We start from the raw sequence: 27963 nt of genomic DNA on the forward strand, positions 1-27963 counted from the left end.
GTATATATATATATATATATGCCACATGTGTGTCAGGCTCCAAATGGCCATTCCTTGAGTCACTGCTCTAAACTTTGCTTCCATATCCCCCCCTATGAATATTTTCCCCCCTTTAAGGAGGAGTAGGAGCATCTGCATTTTGGTCATCCTTCTTCTTGAGCTTCCTGTGGTCTGTGGATTGCATCTAGGGTAATTCAAGCATTTGGGCTAATATCCACTTATCAGTGAGTGCATACCAAATGTGTTTTTCTGTGATTGAGTAACCTCACTCAGGATGATATTTTCTAGTTCATTCCATTTTCCTACGAACTTCATGAAGTCATTGTTTTTGATAGCTGAGTAGTACTCTATTGTGTAGATGTACCACCTTTTTTTAATCCATTCCTCTGTTGAAGGGCATCTAGGTTCTTTCCAGCTTCTGGCTATTATAAATAAGGCTGCTATGAATATAGTGGAACATGTGTCTTTGTTGTATGTTGGAGCATCTTTTGGGTATATGCCCAGGAGTGGTATAGCTGGGTCCTCAGGTAGTGCAATGTCCAATTTTCTGAGGAACCTCCAGACTGATTTCCAGAGTGGTTGTACCAGTCTTCAACATTCTGTTTTCCTTCATGGGTTTTATAGCGTTGAATCTTGGTCTCTGAGTCTTTGTTTTCACTTGACTTCTTCTATATGGTGTGGTGAGAGTCAAATTTCATTCTTCCACCTACTTTTCTCAACATCATTTATGCTAGTTCAGTGCCTGCCAGGATGGTAATGTGAGTTCAAAGACATCTTGGACAATTTAATGAGACCCTGCTGTAAAACAAAAACTTTTTTTTAAATGTAGCTCAGTGGTAGAACATTTGCCCTTTTCCTGGCTTGTATGTTTTTGGGCCCATTGTTGAAAACTCAGCTCACTAAAACTGTGGGAGTTGCCTCTGGGTCTTTGTTCCTGTTCTAATGGTTCCTGTGTCTGTTTTTGTACCAACAACATATGACAGTTTTGCAAAGCATTTCCAAATCAAGGAGTGTAGTGACCTTCCTTGCTTCTCATCACAGAAAAAAATATATATACAGATGACAGTGATGCAATGTTAATGGAGGAGGTGTGGATGAGGCCAGTTCTTGGTAGCATAGACTGGTAATCTCACCCACGTGGGGGCTGAAACAGGATTGCTAGTTCAGTGCCTGCCAGGATGGCAATATGAGTTCGAAGCCACCCTGGACAATTTAATGAGACCCTGCTGTAGAACAAATTTTTTTTTTTAAATTTAGCTCAGTTGTAGAACATTTGCCTAACACGCAAAAGGGCCCCAGTCCCAGAAGGAAACAATGAGGAGGGAAAGATGCCATCTTTTCATAAAATTGATCAAAGAAGCCATATGAGATTTGAGGAACTGAAGAGGGGCGGTGTGCACTGATGGGTGGGCTCTAGTGACACAAGGCAGTCTAACAGTGAAGAGTTACAGGTCCTAGGCTGCAAGAACATCAGGAAAAAGTCCCTTGGGAAAGGCTTTAACTAAAAAGTCAAAAACAAAACGAAACAAAACAAAACAAAAAACACCCAAAACACGCTGTTAGCTTTGCTTTATTTGCTCTGGATTTTAAATGAGAGGGAATAAAGATCATTTCTGCTTTGAGTGCAGCATAGCCTGTGAGAACCGACAAGCACGTGACGCGGTGGCACAGGTTCTGTGCTTACACCATCCCTGGGCAGTCTCTTCTCTTGCTGATGGAGAAGGAGCTCCAAGTCAGAATCTGCACTGTTGCGATGCCCAGGGAAATGACACAAACCAAACCAAACATGCTGTCCTGGAGATCTAAAAGTGTTCTAGAGGAGAAGGCGGGCAACAGTTAATTTTTGTCCCAGAAGCTTCTAAGTCAGAGCTATCTAACACATGGTATTCCGAAGCATTTTATTCATGAGCTCTAATGAGAAAGAGACACTGTGTTGTGGAATTTTGATTCTTTCAAGCATCTGAGTAATTTCTTCCTTCTAGTTGAACATAGGAAAGGAAGGTGACATGTAGACTTGTGACTACCTTCCTTGGTGACAAGTGCTGCCTCTGTGATACAGAAGCACATGCCATGCACGGGAGGACAGAGAACAGAGTCCAGGACACAAAGCAGAAGCTTTCAGTTTACCCTTAGGCCAGGCATGGTAGTTAGTGTATGCTTGTAACCCCAGCACCCAGGAAGCTGAGGTAAGAAGATGAGGTGTTTGAAGTCAACCTGAGCTACATAGGTAGTTCCAGGCCAATCTAGGACTGCACAGAACTACCTTGTCTGAAAGAACACCAGTGGAGAATTATATTGCTGGGCCTGATGATACAGATCTGTAATTGCAGCTACTGGAAAGCTAAGGCCAGAGGACCACAAGTTCAAGGTCTGTCTGAGCTACAGAGATACATACATCCTCAATGTCTTCATTGAAAGAGCTGCCAAGCTTTAAACAAAGTGAGTGAGTCATTCATTTCTAGTACATGTGATGGCTGTAAAAGTGTTATGATGGGATTTCTCGGGGTGTTAGAGAAGCACTTTCTGTCAGAAGATTCATCCACTTTTAACAAGTGGGGACTACGAGAGGCTTCTCAGAGAAAATTCGTAAACAGTTCTGAGAAATACATACATGTCAGCTAGAAAACTTGTCTAGAATCATATGCAAATACTCCAGTCATATTTGCCTCCTTTCTAAAGCCCGGGCATGGAATATTCTTTGTACTCTGGTCGGGATTACACTCGTTAGATGCGGCCATCCCTCTGAACCCTCACTCATTAAACCCACCCTTCATCTTGACTCCTACACCGTCCAAGCACTAATTGCTACCCACCAACCCACTTCCAATTTTCTTCTGCTTCTTCTAGGGTACCGAGACAGCCACCAAGATGAAGGTCAGCCGCTAGACCACTCATTGCATCCAGATGGTGGCCTCATTGTTACTCTGCCCAAATTCTCTGTGAAAACTTCATTTCTAGAAGTAGGTGGCAATTTGTTGTCCTGGAAATGCCTCTTTTAAGAAAAATCCTTTCCTTTCTTCCATAGCAAACTCTCTCTGTCCTTGAGACTTGGTGGGGCCTAACTGCCCCACCCCAGGCCCAAGGGTCAGATATCCAAACCTAGTCAGAGGAAGTCATGCCCTATGAATGACCACTGCCTCAGTGATAGGCATGTGACTCACATGGTGCTTCTCAGGATCTGCCTGCAGACTCTTTCATGGGCTGCTGAGTCAAAGGTGCACATTTATTCATAGCCTGGAGCTGTTCAGTCAGTAAGCCTGAGAGCTTCATTGCTACTGAGTGGTAAAAGCTTGAAGCCAAAATAGAGAAGGGTCAAAGACTTCTGACATCATTTGAGGTCCAGCTCTGCTGGACTTTTCACACGTAACCAGGAGGTCCCCGTTCTGGGGAAGCTAGTCTGCACTACATTTCTGCCACATGTAGCCACAGTGGCCTGAAAAACATGCCTTTCCAACTGGCACTTATGCCCGTGGTACTATAAATTAGCTGCTTTGACCCATGCTGAGTGAAGGTGGAATGTAATTGGCTATAACCAATTAATTTATCTCTTAAGACAGAGAGGTTTGAAACGGCTGAGTACAGATTTCCAGGAGGAGGGGACAAGATTATGACTGCTTTTGAACTCGAGGCTGTGGACGCATATAAATGGGCGGTGTTGCTCACCAGCCTTGACTGCTCATTGATCTGAGCCTCAGGACACATGAGAGGGGAGACAATGGGTGCACAATGCCAAGAGGTAGTGGAAACCCAAGTTCCACTTTGAAACAGAATCATGTCTCTAATAAAAAGAGAAAGAGGAAATGGCCTAATCAAGTCCTTTGAGAGGGGGCCACAACTGAGAGCCGCTCGCTAGTCAGAATCATTACAATATGTGCTTTATGAAAAGGCCGGTTTCTGCTTGGCAGAGGCACCCCTGTGCTCTGGTCTCAGCGTTTCATTAGCAACAGGAGCCCATTATCCTTCAGCACTCTCTAGTTATAACAGATTCCAGCTTCAGAAATGTCCAGAAATTGGATTCCAGCTGCAAGGGGCTCTCTCTGGGAGATTTTCCACCTCTGAGATGAAACTGTCTTTTTTTTCTCCTGTTTCCCCCGGGGAGAAGGGTCTGGAGAACACCTGTGACGATTTGCAGAGTCAAAGGCCCTATTGAACATGCCTACTTAGGCTGGGGGGAGGCTGGAGAGATGGCTCTGTAGGTAATGAGCACTTGATGCTCAAGCATGAGGACCTGAGTTTGCGTGCCAGCACCATGTTAAAAAAAAAAAATCAAAATTACTGGGTATAGCTTCTCACACCTGAGAGCTGAGGGAGGAGAGGTGGGGCTTTCTGGCTGCCAGCCTAAGGTTTAATGAGAGGCCCTGTCTCAAAGAGAGTGAAATAGCAAAACATCCAACATCCTCCTCTGGCCTTCATGCATGTATACCCACACACATGCACACCTATCACACGTGTATGTGCACACGCACATGTTCACACTTGCGCGCATGCACAGTACAGACACACACACACACACACACACACACACACACACACACACACGATCACTACCTCACTCACTCACAAAACGCCTTAAGCTACATGCTCAAAGGCAGCAAAGGGACATTCCAATGCATCTAACAACCTGGCAGCTATCCTGCTAGGCGTCCACGAGGAACACACTTAGGCTTTTGTTGTACTGAATGGCTTCACACTTTCTAAAGTACCTGTGAGCTCCCCATTACTTCACAGGCTCTCTTGAAGCTCTTCAAAGATTTTTTTTTTGTCTTTTGGGTTCCTTTCTTCCTTTTCATTTCTCTTCTCTTCTCAAAACAGGGTTTTACTGTAGCTAGATTTGCTACCTAGATCAGATTGCCTCAGACTTGGGGCAGTCCTTCCGGGATTGCAGGCATGCACCACCTTGCCTGGCTGCTGCTTGTTTCTCAAGGTTTCTTCTTTCTCCTACAATTGTATTTCAAGCAGGGACATGACTTTAGAGGATGTGTTCTCCTCTCCCTACTGGAATACGGATGATCTGCTGACTAATTGGACTGTTGTGCTATCAGACTGTCTGTCTCTCATTTCCAACCTTACCAACTGTGGTGGTTTGAATGAACACCACAGGTTCACATGTTTGAATGTCTGGGTCCCAGTTAATTGTTGGGCTTGCAGGAAGGATCGGGAGGTGTGGCCTTGTCGTGTGTCACCGAGGGCGCTTTGAAGCCCTCACCAGGTCCAGTGAGCTCTCTCTGCCTCCGTCCCTCAGCTACCACTCCAGCACCACGCCTGCCTGCCTGCCTGCCTGCTGCCATGCTCTCCACTGTGTTGATCATGGACTCCTCCTCTGAATCCGTAGGCCCCACATTAAATGCTTCTCTTTATAAGTTGCCTCCCTTGTGGTCTCTTCACTGCAAAAGAACAGTAAGGAAGGTACCAACATTTTGAATGAATCTCCAGTATAAAAAAATTTTTTAAGATCTACTTATTAATATATACGAGTGCTCTATTTGCATGTATGACCGCATGACAGAAGAGGGCATCAGATCCTATTACAGATTGTTATGAGCCACTACTGGGAATTGAACTCAGGAGCTCAGGAAGAGCGAGCGGCCAATACTCTTAACCACTGAGTCATCTCTCCAGCCCTAGTAAATAACTGTTAAGGCAGGCAAGATGGCTGGACGAGCCACACTTGATCTCAGGGACCCAGCCAGTGGGAAGACAAAACCGACTCCTACCAGCTGAACTCTGGCCGCCACACTTGCACACATACACGCACACATTAATTCATTCATCTTTAAGCTCTGCTAATGCTTTCTTTTCACCAAATATTTATAGCGCATTTGCTGCTTTAGATTCCTAGGATGCAGAGCAAATAACAATAATATGTCACTCAACAAACCTTACCTTCTCACAGAAACAAAGAAACCATAAACGAATGCATTCAATTTTAGCATGTAATTATAACAACATTTTCCTTATGAGAAAATTTTTTGCACCTCATTTTCTCCCATAATTTCCTCCTTTCAAAAGAAAAATAACTACTGGATGATAAATAACTAACAATAGGTAATAATATCCCCAAATATCATCATTTAGTACACCTCACTTTGCTTTAAAAATTTATTTATTTATTGTATGTGAGTGCACTGTAGCTGTCTTCGGACACACCAGAAGAGGGCATCGAATCCCATTACAGATGGTTGTGAGCCACCAAGTGGTTTCTGGGAATTAAGCTCAGGACCTCTGGAAGAGCAGTCAGTGCTCATAACTGTTGAGCCATCTCTCCAGCCTACACCTTGCTTTCTTTTTTTTTTTTTTTTTTTTTTTTTTTTGGTTCTTTTTTTTGAGCTGGGTACACCTTGGCTTTCTTAACTTACACCTGCTAGGCCATTTGTAAAGTCAACTCTATGAAGTAAGGGGAACATAATTTAAGTTATGATACTGGCACCTCAAGTTCTATTATTCTTAGATTCTTCCTAACTACAAAACTGAAGCAAAGCCTGGCTTCTCTCTACTCTCCTTTTCCCCGTTGATCTCACCTCTGAAAAGAATGAAATTACCGGGACCACATCCATGAAGTAACTTTTTTTGCCAGCAGTAAAAACACAGGCAATTCTGTCAATGGAGTTGTACACCGGTCAGAATCAGTGCTTAGGAAAGGTGAGCTCAGGACGGAAAGGGCCAAAGACCTTGCAGTCTATTGGGCACAGATACGTCAGTTGTTGCTAAGAAGAACAGTCATCTAAGGCTGGGCATGGGAGTTCACACCTGTAATCTCGGGGCATGGGAGGCTGAGACAGGAGATCACAAATTCAAGGCCAGTCTGCATTATGTAGCAAGACCTATAACAGAAAACATGCCAGGAAACGGGGAGGGGCCTAGCAGCTAGGAACCAATATTACATTTTTATTTTCCTCACAGTCAAAAAGCCAGAAGTCCAAGATGAGAGAGCCAGCCTGGTTAGACTTTAGTAGGGGCCCTTTTATTTGTTTGCAGACAGAAAGCCATACCCTGTGGAACTGAACCTAAAATCTTGCACATGCTAGGCAGGCATTCTACCATATTGTCAGCCTCAGGAAGTCATGTCCTTGCATGGGAAGAATGAATGCAAAGAGAGAACATTTATTTATATTTTCTTTCTCCCTTTCGTGTGTATGTGTGTATGTCTGTGTATGTCTGTGTGTCTATGTGTGTGTCTGTGTATGTCTATGTGTCTATGTGTGGGGGTGTGTGTGTCTGTGTGTGTCTGTGTGTGTCTGTGTGTGTGTGTCTGTGTGTGTGTCTCTGTATGTGTCTGTGTGTGTGTCTGTGTGTCTCTGTGTGTGTCTCTGTGTGTGTCTCTGTGTGTGCCTGTGTGTCTGTGTGTGTCTGTATGTGTCTGTGTGTGTGTCGGTGTGTGTGTCTGTGTGTGTGTCTGTGTGTGTACGTATGTGTAGCCTGGGCCCTCACATATGCTGATGATGCAGATGATCTTTATCAATGATCAATACCCAGAAGTTCTAACTTCTCTTTCCAGTGTACTTACCCTGTCATACCTGACCTACATTCAGGACCTGCCCTAAACTCACTTCTCAAAGATCCCATCTGCAAATATTGCCCATTGTGAGTTAGGACTTTAATGTATGGATTTTGAGGAGACTCAGGTTGGTTCACAGTATCCTATTTAACATGTTTCTTCCATTGCTACTAATTTCCCCAACAACATTATACACCAAGGGACAGATGAGATAACAATTGCCTAAAGTTACGTGGCTAGTAAATTTGGAGCTGGAACTGAAATTTGTACCTACAAAATTTTATCTCATCTAAACATTTCTCCAATAAAAACGGTACCTCTAATCTCAATTTTTAAGGAAAAAATGAATAAACCAGTTTTTCAGAAGGTTTTCTGTTTTTTTGTACAAATGAGGTAAGATACGCTTGTGTACCAAAGCTCTTACAGCTGGCTATGATGCAGTGAGGTGCTGTGGTGAAAGTGAAGGGCTCTAATGCTCTGCACTCATCTGTCCATCTAAGAAGACTATAAAGGGTAGGGAAAGAATAGTCTCGTGTTTCTCCAGAACCCACCCAAGGTTGATACTCTCGCCTTCAGATTCAATTATTCCCTCAGGTAGCCCCTTTGCAATGACACACTAGGTCCATTTACAGAAGTAAATAGGAAATGCTGTGGGGAAACATTAACATTGTCCACAATTCTATGAAAAACCCAAAGTACATATATAATCCTGGCACTAGGCACATCTTGATAGAGTCCCTCCAAAACTTCATAACCATATCACTTAACCTGATATCAGTAAATCAATGTGGCCTTTACTATAATCTTCTGGGCCAAAGTTTTTCATATAAAATGATGCAAATGTTTGTGTCCACTATAGTTAGTGCCTAGAATTAAATAACATTGGCTCAAAATAAGTACTTATCTCTATATTCCGAAATGTACATATGTTCACACATACTTGACAGCTTTAATATTTTGCCTGCTCTTAATACTATTTTTCTAATATATAGTGCTGTGGAAGGGGAAGAAGGAAGCTGTGTTTCACCAAAATACAAGATCTGAGGCAATGCATGGAATGCTCTAATTCCTGGGATGTTCTAGTTCTTTCGGTGTGCCTATAAATAACCGGGCAGATTCTTCAGAAAAAGATGTGAGGGGTTGTGTTCTTCTTGATTCTGTTTTGTTTTTGTTTTTGCCAGATTTGTGTATTGGCCAAGTATGGTGGTGCACAACTTTAATCCCAGCCAGCACGTGGGAAGAGCAGGCAGAAGGATCTTTGTGTTTAAAGCCAGCCTGGTCTACCCAACAAGTTTGAGGACAGCCAGGACTACACGGAGAAGCCATATCTCAAACAAACAAACAAACACTGTATGCATCAACGAACTTAGGATTAATAACACGGAAAACATTAGTAAACCTGGTAAACTTAGGTCTAGGAAGATAGCTGGATAAGTAAATGTTTGCTATGTAAGCATCAGGACCGAGTTGGAGCCTCAGAATGCACACAAAAAGCCTGACATGATGGTAACCCCAGCACCGAGAGGCAGAGACCCAAGGTCCTCGGGCCTCACTGACCAGCCCGCCTAACTTGAATGGGACCTTCAGGCCAGTGAGAAACCATGCCTAAAAAGTAAAATAGCACTTCAGGATGACATCTCAGGGTGACCTTTGCTCCTGTATTCATGTGCACACATGTATATGCACATTCACAAACATATAACCTAAATATATAAGTAAATAAATATTTTTAAATACAAACCTTAAGGCTACTTTGAATTTGTATGTGCTTCACTCTGAGAATTATTTTGTATCTGAGCTCTTGACATTGTTGAAGACCATGCCTATCTACTACGCCATTGGAAGAGAAAAAAAAAAGTCACTTTCTAAGCTTTATTCTTTTTTTTTTAATTGGATAGTTTTTTATTTACATTTCAAATGTTATTCCCTTTCCCACTTTCCTGGACATAAGCCCCCATCCCATCCCCCTCCCTTTCTTCTATAACAGTTCCCCCTTTGCCACCCTACACTGGGGGGTTGTCCAGCATTGGCAGGACCAAGGGCTTCTGCTTCCTTTGGTGTCCAACAAGGCCATCCTTTGCTACATATGCAGCTGGAGCCATGGGTCTGTCCATGTATAGTCTTTGGGTAGTGGTTTAGTCCCTGTGAGATCTGGTTGGTTGCATTGTTGTTCTTATGGGGTTGCAAGCCCCTTCAGCTCTTTCAATCCTTTCTCTAATTCCTCCAATGGGGATCCTGTTCTCAGTTCAATGGTTTGCTGCTAGCATTCGTCTCAGTATTTGACATGTTCTGACTGTGCCTCTCAGGAGACAGCTATATTAGGCTCCTGTCAACATGCACTTCTGAGCTTCATCAATCTTATCTAGTTTTGGTGGCTGTATATATATGTATATCCATGTGGGGCAGTCTCTGAATGGCCGTTACTTCAGTCTCTGCTCTAAACTTTGCCTCCATATTCCTTCATGTGAATATTTTTGTTCCCCTTTTAAGAAAGAGTGAAGCATCCGCACTTTGGTCATCCTTCTCCTTGAGCTTCATGTGGTCTATGGATTGTATCTTGGGTAATACAAGCTTTTGGGCTAATACCCACTTATCAGTGACTGCATACCATGTGTGTTTTTCTGTGATTGTGTAATCTCACTCAGGATGATATTTTCTAGTTCATTCCATTTGCCTATGAATTTCATGAAGTCATTGTTTTTGATAGCTGAGTAGTACTCCATTGTGTAGATGTACCACATTTTCTGTATCCATTCCTCTGTTGAGTGGCATCTGGGTTCTTTCCAGCTTCTGGCTATTACAAATAAGGCTGCTATGAACATAGTGGAGCATGTGTCTTTGTTGTATATTGGAGCATCTTTTGGGTATATGCCCAGGAGAGGAATAGCTGGGTCCTCAGGTAGTGCATTGTCCAATTTTCTGAGGAACCTCCAGACTGATTTCCAGAATGGTTGTACCAGTCTGCAATCTCACCAACAGTGGAGGAGTGTTCCTCTTTCTCCACATCTTCGTCAGCATCTGCTGTCACCTGAGTTTTTTATCTTAGCCATTCTGACTGGTGTGAGGTGGAATCTCAGGGATGTTTTGGTTTGCATTTCCCTGATAACTAAGGATGTTGAGCATTTCTTTAGGTGCTTCTCAGCCATTCCATATTCCTCAGCTAAGAATTCTTTGTTTAGCTCTGAACCCCATTTTTAATAGGGTTATTTGGTTCTCTGGAGTCTAGCTTCTTGAGTTCTTTGTATATTTTGGATATTAGCCCTCTATCAGATGTAGGATTGGTAAAGATCTTTTTCCAATCTGTTGGTTCCCGTTTTGTCCTAATGTCAGTGTCCTTTGCCTTAACAGAAGCTTTGCAGTTTTATGAGGTCCCATTTGTTGATTCTTGATCTTAGAGCATAAGCCATTGGTGTTTTGTTCAGGAAATTTTCCCCAGTGCCCATGTGATTGAGACTCTTCTCCACTTTTTCTTCTATTAGTTTGAGTGTATCTGGTTTATGTGGAGGACCTTGATCCAACACTTAAGTGTAAAAAGAATAAGAAAGAATCAATTTACATTCTTCTACATGCTGACTGCCAGTTGAAGTAGCACCATTTGTTCAAAATGCTATCTTTTTTCCATTGGATGGTATTAGCTCCTTTGTCAAAGATCAAGTGACATAGGTGTGTGGGTTCATTTCTGGGCCTTCAATTCTATTCCATTAATCTACCTGCCTGTCTGTACCAATACCATACAGTTTTTATCACTATTGCTCTGTAATACAGCTTGAGGTCAGGAATGGTGATTCCCCCAGAAGTTCTTTTATTGTTGGGGATAGTTTTAGCTATCCTGGGTTTTTTGTTATTCCAGATGAATTTGTAAATTGCTCTTTCTCACTTAATGAAGAATTGAGTTGGAGTTTTGATGGGAATTGCATTGAATCTGTAGATTGCTTTTGGCAAAATGGCCATTTTTACTATACTAATCCTGCCAATCTATGAGCATGGGAGGTCTTTCCATCTTCTGAGATCTTCAATTTCTTTCTTCAGAGACTTGAAGTTCTTGTCACACAGATCTTTCACTACCTTGGTTAGAGTCACACCAAGGTGTTTTATGTTATTTGTGACTATTGTGAAGGGTGTCATTTCCCTAATTTCTTTCTCAGCCTGTTTAATCCTTTGAGTAGAGTAAGGCTACTGATTTGTTTGAATTAATTTTATACCCAGCCACTTTGCTGAAGTTGTTTATCAGGCTTAGTAGTTCTCTGGTGGAACTTTTGGGGTCACTTAAGTATACTATCATATCATCTGCAAATAGTGATATTTTGACTTCTTCCTTTCCAATTTGTATCCCTTTGACCTCCTTTTGTTGTCTGATTGCTCTGGCTAGGACTTCGAAACTTTTTTCATGATTATAATTTTGGAGGTATCTATTATGAAACTTTAGGACAGAAAACCAACAAAAGAAATGGCATATATATATATATATATGCCAACTTGAGATCCATGCTATGAGAGCCTACTCCTGATACTATTGATAATATTTTCTTATACTAGCTATCTTCTGACGCCCTGGCAATGGGCAAAGAGACACCTGGTTTGTAGTGTTGTTCTTGTATCAGTCAGGGCAGAGCAGATGGCAGTCCTTTGTTCATCCTAGCTTGATGCCTGACTTGCTGCCAAAGCTGTTTCATGCCTAGTTCATATGAAAAAAGAAAACTATCTTCTGAGAGGCTTCATCCAACAGTTAATGGAAATAAATGCAGAGACCCACAGCCAAACATTAGGCGAAGCTTGGGGAATCCTGTGGAAGAGGGAGATGAAGGATCAAAGAAGCCAGAGGAGTCAAGGACACCATGAGAAAGCTTACAGAATCAACTAACCTGGACCCAAAGGGGTTCTATAGACTGATCCGCTAAACAGAGAACACGCATGGGAAGGACCTGGGCTGGCTACACGTATGTAACAGATATACAACCTAGTCTTCATGTGAGACCCCTATTAACTAGAGCAGGGGCTGTTTCTGATTCTGCTGCCTTTGGTCCCCTTTCTCCTAACTGGGCTGCCTTGTCTAGACTCAATAGGAGAAGAGGCACTTTGTCCTACTGCGCCTTGATATGCCAAGGCAGGTTGATATCTGTGGGAGGCACCCCTTTCTCTAAGGAGAAAAGGAGGGAGAAATCGGGGGAAAGTGAAGTGAGAGGGACAAAATGGGAGGAGAGGAGGGGGAGTGGAATTATGATTGGGATGTAAAGTAAAAAATTTTATTAAAAAGAAAAAAAGGGGGCTGGGGATTTAGCTCAGCGGTAGAGCGCTTACCTAGGAAGCACAAGGCGCTGGGTTCGGTCCCCAGCTCTGAAAAAAAGAACCAAAAAAAAAAAAAAGAGAAAAAAAAGAAAAAAGAAATCTTGCCTCTGTCTTCCATAGGGGAGGAATTTCAGGCATGTGTGGGATTAAAGGCATCTACTACCACACCTACTGACTTCAGTTTTCTTTAGAGCTGAATAATACTCATTTTACATATGTATCAGATTTTCATTATTCATTCATCTGCAGATGGACATAAAGGTTGGTTCTAATTCATTGCTATACATAGTAACTAGAGCCACAATAAATGTGGATGTACAAATATCTTCATGGTAAGATATAGAGTTCACAAGGAATGGTGCATATATAAGTTTTAACATACTTGTATGGTTTGGCATAGAACTCATTGGTAGAGCATTTTACCCAGCATGCCCCAAGCCCCAGGTCACATTTCTAATATGGAAAAAGAAGGAAGAAAGAAACATGCTTGTATATAAACCAGACTGATCACAGGAAGGCAATATTTTTGTTTTGCCTTGCTTTGTTTTGGTTTGGATTTTTAGATAGGTCCTCATACTACAGATCGACTGGCCTGGAACTCATTGCATAGTACAGGCTGCCTTCAAACTCATGGCAACCTTCTAGCCTCAGCATTTCTGTGAGCTAGTATAACAGGTATGAGTCATCATACCCAGAGAAAACTACTTCTAAAGTAATGATTTTTATTCATTAGTCCATTATGTACAATACACCAGTAGATGACAGTGTAAACCAGTGAATTAAACCGACAGTCTCTGACCCCCGGTGAAAATGTACCTTTGTACTCCTAATGTCCTATGAAGCAGCAGGAGCTTGACCAGGACTGCAGGGTACCCCCTAGCACATGGAGTAGGTGCGTTTACTGCATCCCATGAAGTAACCAATCACAGGCCTGTGTTTCTTTGCATTTGTGACTTCTCTCACCTCTGGACTTAGCTCAGTGTACTGGACTTGCCCTTCTGCCTCCGGAATGCCATGCAGGCAGAGCAGGAACCTTAGGACTCTAGCTCTTGGCTCAGTATTAACACTACAAAAATTCAATGTGTCTGCCAAGAAAGAACATTAATCTACTTGGTTGAGCAAGTGAAAGGAGGAGGTCTTTGCCATAGCACCCTGGAGCTGTATTGTGCATTCTCTTGTGTAATATGTTGGCAGCTTGGTCTATAATTTCAAAACTATCTGCTTCATATTTGCAATGCTAGGGATTGAATCACATACACACTTGGCAAGTGATTAACCACTGTACTACATCCCCAGAGTTCATGTAAATTTTTTAGCAGGAGATTATATACATTTGATGATCTATTTCTTTTCTTCTTAACACAATGTCTCATTGTGTCGCCCTGGCTGGCCTCAAACTTACTACGTAGATCAAGATAGCCTCAAACTCACTGTCAGGTGTGGTGGCACACCCCTTAATCCTAGCACTGGGGAAGCAAAGTCAGGGGATTTCTGGGCCAGCCTGGTCTACATAACAAGTTCTAGGGCAGCAGGAGATACACAGTGAGACCCTGTTTCAAAAACAAAATGAACAAAGAGAAAACCAGATATATGCCATGCCCAAGCCTGGAATCCATTTCTACCGTCACTACGTGAAGTATCTTACCCCATGTAACTAAGGATTATACTGTTTTTTTGTTCAGGTTACCCCATTATAGCTCTCTATTAACAAATTCAATGATTATATTTTGCTGAAGTAAGTATGTCACTGAATCCTTTAGGAAGTAAACGTAGGGGCCTGTGGAATGGCTCAGCAGGTAAAGATTCTTACCCCAAAGGTTGATGATCTAAGTTTGATCTCTGAGACCCAGAGTGAAGAGAGAGAGCCAACTTCCACAGGTTGTCTTCTGATAGCCACAGGTTTACCCATATGTGCATGCCGCACGTGCACACACACACACACACACACACACACACACACACACACGCACACGGACGAACACCTGGAACTCACTATGTAGCCCAACCTGGTCTAAAGCTCATAAAATTCCCTGCTTCGCTCAGCTTCTCAAGTACTGGCATTACCACTACATTGAGCTCAGAAATAACACTTCTTCAATTGCACCAAGGAATTCAGAGTATCTTTTGAAAGGGGCCAAGGGAAGAATGCTAGCCCTAAGTTAACTGGTTCTGCACACTGGAACAGTAAGCCAAGAAGCAGATGCTATACCAGGTGTGGTGGTAAAGATGTTTAATGCCAATACTTGAGAGGCAAGAGAGGTGGATCTCTGTGAGTTCAACCAGAGTGGTCAACATAGTGAGCTCTAGGATAGCTAGGACTATACAGAGAGACACCGTCTCTAAAAAAAGAAAAAAGGAAAGAATGAAAGGGATCAAATGCTAGAAAACGCATCTGCAATAGTGACATGTATTTCAGTAGACATGTTTGCTCAATGTTTACATTGGTAGATTTCTACTCAGCAAAGCACACCTGCTAACTACTACAGTTAGCCTCTGGACTTTCGGGTAGTATGTGCCACATGATGCCACCAGAGGCCAAGGTTTAGTTATCACTTAAAAGATAAATGATACCCAAGTGCCTGTATGTGCTTGTGTCTCTGAAAATGCTCTGGTATCATGAAACTAGTTTGCCCACATGTCAGGCTGCCAACGTGTCATGCTGCTGAGCCAACAAGAATTAGTGCCCAGAGCCGCTGTTCCCAAGGCTGTAAATCTCTAGGCTCCTCGCCTTGGCCTCACAAAGAGAAAAAGCTTTAAAAGATGCTGGTGGCTGGATCATACCTCTATTTCAGATTGAACTGGTCTGGAATGTGACCTGGCCATTGGAACTTGTAATGCTAATGGACAAATGGGGCTGCGAATGTTAACTGTAGGGCCTCTGTGTTTTTTGAGAACACAGATAGTTCTGAGAAAGGTAAACACACCCGTTCTTCCTCCCTTACTGTCACAACGCTCTAAGAATACGCTAAAATTGGTGATATATGGCCATGAGACGCTTTGACCAAGTCTGTCATCGTAGCTTTCTACCACAAACTTGCTTGAAGCTTTAATGCTTCCTAGGGTTACAGCAACTCCCCCAATAAGAAAAACAGTCACCTAGCACATGGAGAAGCTGAGACTATGAAAGAATTCCTTCAGATTCTACTAAAAAATGGGGATGCTGCTCACAGCCCAGAGAATAATCCCCAGTACAACAAAAACAAACATGATCAGATTATGTGAACTCTACCAGCACTTGGGAAGCAAGCCAAGACTAAGAGTTCTAGGTCAGAGACCAGTAAGATGGTTCTGTGGATAAGGCACTTGCTGCCAGGCCTGACAACTTAAGTTCAAAATCTGGGACCCACGGAGTAGAAGAAGAGAAACAACCCCTGTCTTGTACAGATGGTTGTTGGTGTGTGTGTGTGTGTGTGTGTGTGTGTGTGTGTGTGTGTGTGTGTGTGTGTGTGTGTGTGTGTGTGTGTGTGTGTGTGTGTGTGTGTGTGTGTCTGTGTGTGTGTGTCTGTGTGTGTGTGTGTGTGTGTGTGTGTGTGTGTGTGTGTGTGTCTGTCTGTGTGTCTGTGTGTCTGTGTGTCTGTGTGTGTCTGTTTGTCTGTGTGTGTGTCTGTGTCTGTGTGTCTGTGTGTGTGTCTGTGTGTCTGTGTGTGTGTCTGTGTGTCTGTGTGTGTGTGTCTGTGTGTGTCTTGTGTGTCTGTGTGTCTGTGTGTGTCTGTGTGTGTCTGTGTGTCTGTATGTGTGCACACTCATGCACATTTAATAACCCAATGTACAAACACAAGGAACCAAATATGTACAATGTTAGTTCTTTAATCTAAGAAGTGACTATAGAGTTTTCTCTGTACTTTAAGCTATTTTTTCTGCTTAAAGATTTTTATAGTAAAAATTCGTGAGGAAAAACAAGATGTCTGGATTGATAAGTAGAAGAAAGGGACATGGATCAGTAAGTGTTGAAACTAATGCAGTTGCAGACAGCTGAATCTACATGTGGTCACAATGAAACTTTCTCCAGGTTCTCATATTTTTGAAAATGTTCATAATGAAATATTGGGGGAGGAGTTATAACATCATTTTAAAACATTTGTCTATGGAGAAAAAATCATAAAATTGACAGAAAAGAAACTACTAGAACTAAAAAGTAATTATAAAAAGACTACAAAATATTCTACCATGCCAAAGTCACTTTCTTATCTACAAGCAATAAACAAGTGGAATTTTTAATTACAAATGGAATGTCACTTATATAGTGTCCCGAAATATAAAATACTTAGATATAAGCCTGAAAAAAATGGCAAGATGTGGATAAGGGAAACTATAAAATTCTTGACAAAAGAAATCACCGAAGGGCTAAACAGTTCCTGCTCATAACAGGGAACCTCAATCTTGGAAGCCGTCAATTCTTCCCACGTGGATTTGAAGACTCACTCTCCCATGAGTGTTCCCTGACAGAAGGCAGACTGCAGTAGGGCCCTGTCCTCCACATAATCACAGCAGCCTGTGTACTTCTGGTGGGATCCTCTTCACTTTCGTAGTACTGAAGATCAAAAGTACAGTCCCCAGTATGCTAGTGTTCCCCCTCTCAGCTACTCCCCAGCCCTTGCTAGTGACCTATCTCAGCATTCTGTAATCTCTAGAGCCCTGCATCTTATTCCCAGCACTGTTTTATCTAGCATATAAGCAAGTCCTCAGAAACATGAAGTAACAATGAGGGAGTGGACAACTTAGAAAATGTAGTCAGTATGTAGCTTTGTGTGAAGTGTACAGAAATATGCCATATATGTGATTTCAATAATGGTATTAAAACTATTCCATGGCTCTTTCACAGTAATGCTTTTATTATAGCTCATTTGAGGTATGTGAGTTAATAGCTAACAAAAATCCAAAGTCCAAGATAGCTTCTTAATGGTTAATGGGAAAGGGTGGATTTGCTTGCATGACTGCAAAGGTATTTTTACTCTACCTGCTGGTCAGCTCTCTGTACCCATGCAGGCTGAGCTTAGACAGTATCAATATGGGGGCTAAAGACTGGGCAGATCTGGTGAATAAAGCATTGATGACAGAAACCATCAAGGAAAGAGAAGACCTGAAAAAGACAAAAATAGGGTTGGTCCTCATCAGTATAAATCACATTTGATATATTTCTTCTTTTTCTCTTTAGAGACAGTGTGTCTCGCTGGTCCTTATCAATATAAATTACATTTGGGTGTATTTCTTCTTGGGTTTTTTTTTTTTTTTTTTGAGACAGCGTTTCTCATTATGTAGCTCTGGATTGTGTTCTGGAACTCTCTCTGTAGACCAGGCTGGCCTTAAACTCACAGAGACTCATCTCCTTCTGCCTCTCAAGTGCCAGGGTTAAAGATGTGTTCCTTCATCCTAGCACATCTGTTGTTTTCCCAGACTCAACTATGTATGCAGACTTATGAATGAAGAGCCCCTTCATGCATGAGGTTCCCTTTAACCTAAGCAAACAACTATAGAAATAGCTTAGAATTATAAAATTACTCCTTAGTTTTAAGGATAATAGAACTCCTATCATTATTCTTTTTATTATTGTTGTTGATAATAAGATTTTTTTAAGACACTGTAGCCCACACTGACCTTCAACTCACTATTTAGTACAATCTAACCCTGAACTTGATGTAATCCTCCTGCTTCTATCTCTGCGGTGCTAGATGTGAGTCACAACACAGCTATTTGTTGAGACAGGATCTTGCTATATATGGCCCGTCTAGAACTCAAGTGATCCTCCTGCCTCAGTCTACTGAGTGGTTAAGACTTCAGAAAAGTGTCCCTGTGCTTATCTGGCAGTAAACACCTATGGTGTTTGTGTGTATTGGCATTTGGTAAATGGCGGTGCACTGAAATTCATATAGCATAAAACAAACTGAGATTTCGCTTTTGTTGCTAAGCATTAACCTTGATGTAGCAGTGGTTCTGTGAACATAAGCAATAAAAATTATGATATCCTTTCAGGAATAGGAAGACATTACTCAGGGGCAAGGGATGCAGCTGAAGGGTAGAATGCTGGCCTAGAATGTGCAAAGCCCTGAGGTTCAACCTACCCTGCAAAACAAGAGAAGAAAACGTTGCTCAGAGTGGAAAAATGTGAACATTGCATGCTATTCTGTTCTCTTGGTCCCAGGGACCGTCCTTAGGATCATCACTCTGGTATGTGTTTGAGGTATCAACGTAACTGAGCTGTAGGGACTCTGGTAACCCTTATCTGTGTGACACTGTATAGTTAGTATCTGAATAAATATACTTACTGCCTCTTACACTTCAGTAAATCTGCATCGACCATGTCAGCCACTGGCAAATTAAATAAGCAAAACGAGGCGTGTACAATCACCCTAGGAAAAAAAAGTTAAAATACTGTACACACATACGAACATTCTACAACTACCAAGCACAGAGCAAATCAATGGGGGATGGAGAGATGGCTCAGTAGTTGCTCATAAGATGACTCAGATTCGGTGCCCAGCACCTACAAGGTGGCCCATAACTGTCCCCTCTTCTGTAACTCCAGTCCCCTCTTCTGTCTTCTGTGGTACCAGGTACACATACACAAGTGAAACATTCATACACGTCAAATGACTTTAAAAAATAGGCAGAGCTGGTCATCGTAGTGGCATACACACCCAGCACACGGGAGGTAGAAGCAGGAGAATCAACAGTTCAAGTCGGCTCTAGCTACACAGTGTGTCTTAGCGTTTTACTGCTGTGAACAGATATCATGACCAAGGTAACTCTTACAAGGATGACATTTAATTGGGGCTGGTTCAGAGGTTCAGTCCATTATCATCAAGGCAGGGAGCGTGGCAGCATTCAGGCAGGCAAGGTGCAGGAGGAGCTGAGAGTTCTACATCTTGTTCCAAAGGCAAACAGAAGGAGTTGGGGATTTAGCTCAGCGGTAGAGCGCTTGCCTAGCGAGCGCAAGGCCCTGGGTTCGGTCCCCAGCTCCGAGGAAAAAAAAAACAAACAAAAAAACAAAGGCAAACAGAAGACTGGCTTCCAGGCAGCTAGGATGAGGGTCTTAAAGCCCATGCCCACAGTGACAGACACCTACAGCAACAAGGCCACAACTACTCTAACAAGGCCATACCTCCAAATAGTGCCATTCTCTGGGCCAAGCACATTCAAACTACCACACAGTGAGTTCAAGACCAGCCTGGGCTAAGTGAAACCCTGTCTCAAACAAACAAAGACTAAAGCAAAAGAAGACATAGGCAAAACACATCAAGGAATCAAGTAAGTCTAAGAACAATAAGAAGTCGTTTAGTCATTTAAATTGTTCAGCAAATGAATTGATTTGTTTTTTATATGGTACTCAAAACACAGGAAGCAAGGAGCAGAGAAATTAATAAGTAGAATTACATGAAACTAAAAAGCATTTTCAAAGCAAGAGGAAAAACATCAAGAGTAAAGAGATAGCTTACCAAATGGGAGAAAATATATATCAACTATTCATCTGGATTAATATACAGAATATATGAAGAATTAAAAAATAACCTCACAGCAAGCAAACTACCAAAAATCAAACAACAACAAAACAACCAAAACTAAAGGCAATCCCATTAGATCCAAATGGCCAGACTGGAGAGATGGCTCATGATGGCTCACAACCGTCTGTTAGTGCCAAGGGATCTGATCTCCGCTGACACAGGCACACATGTGGTGCACAGACAGACACGCAGGCAAACCACCCACACATATAAAATAATTTCTTAAAAAGATATACAGATGGCAAAAATATATGCTAAATTAGTCATCAGGAGATATTAGATATTATTTCACTCCAGTTAAAATGGTTATTATCAGCTGAACATAGTGCCACACACTTTTAATTCCAGCACCCAGAAGGTAGAAGCAGGTAGATTTCTTGAAGTTCAAGGCCAGCCTGGTTTATATATAGAAAGTTCGAGGCCATCCAGGTCTACAAAGCGAGACCCTCACTTTAAAAAAAAAAAAAAAAAAAAAAAAAAAAGGAAATGGTTGTTGTCAAATGCGCAAAAACCAGAAGTCAAGGAGGTTGATGTAGAAAAGGCTCCCGCACACTGCACAGGGGAGCGTGCACATTAAAGAATTTGCTGTGGAGAAAGCTGTGCTCAGACAGCTCCTCCAGAGCCTGAAACTAGAACACCAGTAGATCCAGCTATTTCACTGCTGCATATACTACCCAAGGGTACAGATGACAAAGAGATACTCCAGTGGCCTAGCTTATCACGGCCCTACTTACTCACAGTTGCTATGCTGTGGAACCAGTCTGGGTACCTATTAAGGATGAACAGATAAGGAAAACACAGTATGAAGTCCTGACAGAAGCAGAAAGTGGATGGAACTGTAAAGCACTAGGTTCAGGGAAAGAAGTCAGCTTAGCAACTGAGCTAGGTCATCGCCCCTTGAGTTTTGTTATTGTTGTTGCTTTTGTTATGTTTGTTTGTTTGTTTGTTTTGACTAGTTGGTTTTATTTTCTTTTGAGACAGAGTCTTATTCTATAATCTAGCTCATCTAGAATGTATGGCAATCCTCCTGCCTCAGTTTCTAACTGCCAGATCACAGGGATGAGTCACCAAACCTAGCTATTAGGCAGAGCCGATCTTTGGCACAAATCTACTATATGAAATTCTTGCAACAACTTTACTGAAAGGAACAATGTTCACCCCACCCCCGACCCCCCGACCCCCGACCCCCAAACCCCTGACCCCCCACCCCTGTCTATAAGTGGGAAACTCCATTCAGATCAAATGTGGTAGGCCTGGCGTGACGGCTCATGATTCTAACTCCAGCTACTCAAATTAAAGATATTTCAGTGTTTGGAAGGGTGCTGGAAAGGCGTGATACAGTGCTGAAAGGGGCCTGGCATTTACTTACATGATAACAGTGATGTAAACAGCCAAGCAGAAATAGTGTTCCTGTCCCAGAAGTAGCATGACAAGGGCGGCTGCCCCTTCTAGGCAGAAAGAAAGTAAAATAACCTTATAGTAACCGTATGTCTTCAGCCAGGACTGACCTAGAAGTACCAGGCACTGCAAGGAAAGAGATTGACACTGTGTTAAAGAGGAACCTGCCCCACCCGTTAGTCCTGCTTACCTGTGATGACAAAATCAGCCTCTGCTTACAAAACTAAGTCACTCTGGATTACAACACCTGTGGCATCACAGCTTAGACTGTCTTGATCGGGGTTTGGTTTGGTTTTGAGATGGGGTCTCACTATGCAGCCCCATCTGACCTGGAATTTATCATGTAGTCCAGGCTTAGCCTTGTACTCTCAGCCATCCTCCTTCCTCAGCCTCCCAAGTGCTGGAATTACAGGTGAGTCACTACACCCAGCTGTTAATTCATATACATCAATAATTGAAGGGCTGGGGATGTAGGTCGGTGGTCGGAAGCACATACAAGGCTCAGCACTGCCAAAAAAGGAGGGAAAGAAAAGAAAAAGAAAAAAAAAACTGCAGGCATTAATGTTGTATGAATATTAAAGACATGGCTACTCTTTCCATAAAACACATCAACTCCCCAGGAAATGGAAGACTAAAACAAATACACGGTTTACAACTGGAGGTTAAAGCCAGCACTAACCCAAGGCAAGTCGTTACCGATCATCTCAGCACCCACACTGGGAGGCAATCTGAAATCAGAAATCTAGTACACAGTAGCTAGCCTGCATCCTCCCATTTCTCCTGGTTAAGTGTTTTATACGTTAATCATTCTAACATATTCACACCAAGGACCTACTTTTTTTTTCTTTCTGCATTTTTGCTGCCAGTTCTGAAGACATCCATTGTTCTGGACTAAAAAGCCTGTGGCGTGTGCACTCATGGGCATTCACAAAGTTCAGAAAACAACACCCTTTGTTTGCAACATGAAAAGTGCATTGTTCAGCCCAGAGAAGTGTCCACTAACCAAACGCATGTACATACAATAGAAGAGGAATTTTGAACAATGTAAGTCGCCTATAAACGTCGTTTCCCCTCCAGCCCACTCTTTGGCTTGCTCCCCTACTCTCAAGGAATGAGAGCTCATTTTCTCAAGGCTGAAAATAGTAGCTCAGTGACTGACAAGATCCAAAGCTTCTCTCAGAAGGAAGGAAGCAAGCACCAGCGAGACACAGGACGCCCCTTTGTAAAGTCATCCACGTCCACTTACCAAGATGAAGCTGCCGCATCTAAATCTCTAACAGAAACATGCAGGAGGTCAATAATGCAAGAAATCTGTGACAGAGTGCAAAGTGCGAGCTTTGGAAATCAGAAGCCTCACATGTGAATTCCAGCTTTGTCGTTTTTAATTGTCTGTGTGCTCAAAGTCAAGTTTCTTCACTAATGCCTGTATCCTCTCTCCTCCCCCTCTCAATTTTTTGCTCTATTTTATTTAGTCTACCAATGAGCACTAACCCTATCATTCCCTCTTCTCCTTATTTAGGTCTCTATTCAATATCTAAGAAACTGTGTCCAGCGATTGAAGGGGCTAAAGCCATTTAGTCAAACACTGACAGTTCTCATGAGCAGCCACTTTTGATACCATAGTTTATGCAAGTATCATTTACCTAGAAATGAAGACTACATTGAAGCAGCTTTGGATTTCACATGTTCTTGTGGGGGACTGAGGAAGAGGGCTGTTGAAATCTCTTGTCATATTTCTTTTGACATTTGACAGCTAAGACAAGACATAAATATTTACTTAATATAGAGCTTAGTAGTAGTACTGACTATGCAAGGTCCTAGGTCCAATCCACAGTACTGAGAGAGAGAGAGAGAGAGAGAGAGAGAGAGAGAGAGAGAGAGAGAGAGAGAGCTATTACTAAATATATATTTGACAAAGGAACTTGTATCCAGAATCTACAATATTTTTGCAACTCAATAATATGAAGGTTGACTACCAATTAAAAATTTGACAATAGTTGAATAAATGATTTACCAGTACATCTTTAAATGCCTAAATAAAACAAAAAATATACACTCAAAGGAAGCCACAGCTTTGCTGATGCTTATATTCAAAGCCAAATATTTCAAACATTGGGCTGTGGAGATGGTTTGGCACCAAGCCTAACCACCTGAGTTCAATCCCTGGACCTACCTGAGGTGAGAGAGAAATGGTGCCTCTAAGCTGTCTTCTGACCGCCACAGGCTACCCTGGCACAAATATATACATGCACACAATGGTCTAGGCACGGGGCTCTCAAAGTCAGTTTGGTCTACTTAGAAAGTTCCAGGCCAGCCAGGACTACACAGTGAGACCTGTCTACACACACACACACACACACAGAGAGAGAGAGAGAGAGAGAGAGTAAATAAATAATTTTTTAAAGCATCATGCTACTTGACCCTCACTGTGCTTGTCCCTTGTTCACTTTTCATTTGCTTTCCCATCGTTTCTATGGAGCCCTGTACAGTGACGAGGCTGATTCTCAGCATTTGTTTCTATGGAGCCCTGCACAGGGCTGGGCTATGACTCTTAGTGTTTGTTAGTAAATATGTAACAATCAGTAACATTTTTATCTCCTCAGACAGCTGAGAGTTCATCTTTAGTCCCACTAGGAAAACACACGGAGAATCTTCACATACCTGAGGACAGATAAAGCCAGCCCCATACATGATGCTCCTTACGGAAGAAGAGAGGGCCTTGTTGGGAATGAGGTTGTCTACAAAGATCATCATGAAGTTACTGAAGAAGGTCAAATGGAAGACTTGGAAGAAATTCATGATGAGGAAAAGGTAGAGGTTCCTCTGAGGCAAGATTTGTCTCATCAGTAAGATGACAGAGGTCCCTGCTAACTCCTGTTCACTCTCCGAGAGGAAATTTTCCTCTGGGATTCTTTTAAATTCAAACTGTCTCATATGGAACATGCCGCTGCAAAAGCTAATCAAAGCCAGGAAGGCAATGAGGACAGCAATGGCTTGAAAATTGTGCAGGATTTCCATGTTGTGAGAGATGAGGCCACAGAAAAGGATGCTGGTGGAGCCCACCAGGGATGCCACCTGGTTAATTCTGGTCAGCTGCAGCCTGCTCTCGTGCCTGGGGGAAGTCTCTGCAAACAGGCGACACTGGGCTTGCTGTACCCAGGTGTGGGTGCTGTCAAATGCACACAGGGAAACTACCAGCTGGAGTCCAGTAAGCCAGTCACTTTCTCTATAGTGTTTCCAAGGGAACCAAGGGAGCAAGAAGGCCACAGCATGCAGAAGGGCTCCAAGCAGGGAGCAACGGTAACTGAGACAGCAGTCATTCTGAGAACCCATGTAGAAATACCCACTCAGGTCAGTCAGAATATTCCAGATCATTAAAATTACCTAGGGAGAACAAATTACACATGGGATTATATTGTGTAGCTGTTAGTAGTGTAGACTACTACATTCAAGCTGAGAATGACTCCTGACGTTGAGTACATGCCTGTAATCTCAGCACCTGGAGGCTGAAGGGGAACTATGGAGACCAAGACCTGTGTGAGCTACATAGTAAACCAGAGAGCAGGAAAGAGAGAGGCTGCGAGAGAGGAAAGGCAAGAAGCAGGAAGAAAGAATCCCTGGTATTTTTTTTTCCCCTGTTTTTATTTATGAGAAGTATTTAAAGCTGAAAAGGCTCAATGTCAGTTTCAGTTGAAATTAATAGTGCTGGGTATGGTGGCAGAGGCAGGTGGATCTCTGAGAGTTTGAGCCCAGCCTGATATACTGTCCAGAACAGCTAGGGCTGTTATACAGAGAAATACTCTCAAAATAAAAAAAAAAAACACAAAAAAAAAACCAACAGCAATAAAAATAATAGTGACAGTATGTTACTGAAAAGCCAATGCATATTTGCTTTATATTCAACTACAGTACAAGTGTTTACATGTATTATTTTGTTACATCCTTAAGACAACAACACTCTCCATGATAGTGGAGAGTTATTCCTCCCAGCCTACAAAATTACTGAGGATGGAGAAGGCAACTCATCCAGCTAATTAAACAGAACACTATGGCAGCCCCAGTGAACCCAGCATGTGTCTCCCACTGTGGCCCATGGAACCCAGGCCCTTCCTTTTGTTAAAAAAATTTTATTTGTTTAACTTATTTTACATTTATGAATGTTTTGTCTACATGTATGTATGTAGCCATATGCTTGTCTAGTACCCATGGAGGCCAGAAGAGGGCATCAGATCCCCTGGAACTGGAGTTCCCCATAATTGTGAGCCATCATATGGGTGCTAGGAACTAAACCCAGGTTTTCTAGAAAAGCAAAAAGGGTTCTAAATCAATGAGCCATTTCTCTTCCCTTCCAAAATACCACTTTGCATATCTAAACTAAGAAAGGTTAAGATACCAATAATAATAAATTAACTCAAAATCAACATAGTAAATATGTAGTTCTGTATAAGCAACATCATAACGCGCACAAGGGAAAATACAAAGACTATCCATTCAGCTCACGTGTGACAAGTTATAACACAACCTTAATTTCACCAAGCTTTTCAAGGCATAGCTTCTGCTCTGGGTAGTTTTATTTCAACTTGACACAAGTTGGGGTCATCTGAGAGAAGGGAACCTCAGCTGAGAAAATGCCTCTATAAGATTGGGTTACAGGCAAGACTGTAGGGCACTTTCTGAGTTAGTGATTGATGTGAGAGGGCCCAGCCCATGCTAGTGTGGACATTCTTGAGCAAATGGTCCTACAAGAGAGCAGGTTGACTTCCAAAGGGGTGGCACACCCCCTTCTGGTGGTGACACCCCAGAGTGATAGTTCACATTTTCTTTGATGTTCTTTGTTGAATCAATAAAGTCTGTGAACCCTAAGGAAAAAAATGAGAGAGGTTGAGCAAGCCACGGGGAGCAAGCCAGTAAGCAGCAACTCTTCATGGCCTCTCCATCAGGTCCTGCCTTCAGGTTCCTGCCCTACGTGAGTTCCTGTCCTGGCTTCCTCCAGAGATGAAAGTGTAAACCAAACCTTTCCTCCCCAATTGTTTTTGGCCATGGTGTTTTATCACAGTAATAGTAACCATGACTACATGTCTCCCCCTCTTTCCTCCCTCTGTTCTCTCTTCTCTCCCAGCAATTTTCCTTTGCCTTTTCTTCTCTTTTCCTTCCCTCCCTTCTCCTCCTCCCCATTTCTTCCTGAGATAGGATCCCTCTATGTAGCCTGCACCAGCCTTGAATTCTCGACAGTCTTCGTGCCTTCAGTTAAGTACTGAGATCATGGGTTTGCATCACCATAGCACGTATGTTTTTATTGATAACTCTTACCGGTATGTAAAGGATCCATTTTTTGACAAGTGATGGTAACACTGCACTCTAAGGAAGGACGCTCTGGCCTGCACTGAACAGACTAAAACGTGTATCTCACCTGCGACTGGTAGAAGGCCAGCTCTGAAATCTTGTATACTTCTAAGAAAAGTTTCACATAGTAGAAACTGAAGAAAGAACTTAACATTTCAGTTCCTAGTGTAATCAGAGAGTATGCCCAGGCTTCAGATTTAATATTTAAAAGTGTCATTTTCCATGCAGAAGTTTTTGTGCCTGTGTTAAAAAAAAAAAGTTTGAATTCATTATTTGCATGCAGTAGTTGATGGGTAATAAAATTCCATTAACACTAGTAATTTTAGAGCCAAAAACTACTTGCCGTGAATATCACTAGATTTCTTTATCTGTTTATTTATACTTATTCAACATTTTGAGGTGTTACTTGAGCCCCAATTTGCATAAAGTATTACTTTAACTCTATTTTTCTTTGTGTGTGCACACACACGCACATGCACAGAGACCATATCAACACTGAGTATTTTATGTTATTGCTCTTCACTTTTATTTTGTGAGACAAGGTCTCTAAGTGAACCGAAATCTCACCTATTCTGCAAGACTAGTGACTCGAAAGACCCAAGGAGCCTCCTGTCCCTGCTTCTCAAGAGCCAGGATTACAGGTATATAATCTGCCACCAAACCAGACTTCTTGTTTTCACACACAGAGGCAGATATTGAACTCAGGTCCTTGTGCTTCTGCAGTAGACGACTGAGCCATTTACATTGTTATATTTCTTATAAATTATAAAGTGAGATTTACCCAAGAGTTTAGAGATGCTTATCTGGTGGTCAAGGAGATATGTTTACGAATCAGCATACCTAGTTGAGAAGGAGGAACAGAAAGTGAACAGTGAGATGACAGCCTTTGGCTAAAGCTAGAGAGGAATAGTAGAAGGTCCTCCTCTGTGACAAGATGCTCAT

The 27963-nt window shown here is 42.3% G+C and overlaps 1 protein-coding gene and 1 non-coding gene across 2 annotated transcripts; one reads left to right on the top strand and one right to left on the bottom strand.

The window, feature by feature from the left end:
• Positions 1-1680: 1680 nt before the first annotated feature.
• LOC116893915 (transmembrane protein 180-like) lies at positions 1681-27238 on the bottom strand. Its single transcript, XM_032895638.1, has 6 exons — positions 27089-27238; positions 24340-25062; positions 21650-21804; positions 19045-19128; positions 17739-17861; positions 1681-1813 (listed from the first exon to the last, which is right to left on the bottom strand). Exons 1-6 carry the CDS (start codon positions 27236-27238, stop codon positions 1681-1683), a joined length of 1368 nt encoding a protein of 455 aa, XP_032751529.1.
• On the top strand, positions 12043-12183 carry LOC116895005. The gene has a single exon (XR_004387193.1). It is a non-coding gene; the product is annotated as a small nucleolar RNA SNORA48 (small nucleolar RNA).
• Positions 27239-27963: the final 725 nt, after the last annotated feature.

Source organism: Rattus rattus, chromosome 2 (assembly GCF_011064425.1).
Source record: "Rattus rattus isolate New Zealand chromosome 2, Rrattus_CSIRO_v1, whole genome shotgun sequence".
NCBI lineage: Eukaryota > Metazoa > Chordata > Mammalia > Rodentia > Muridae > Rattus > Rattus rattus.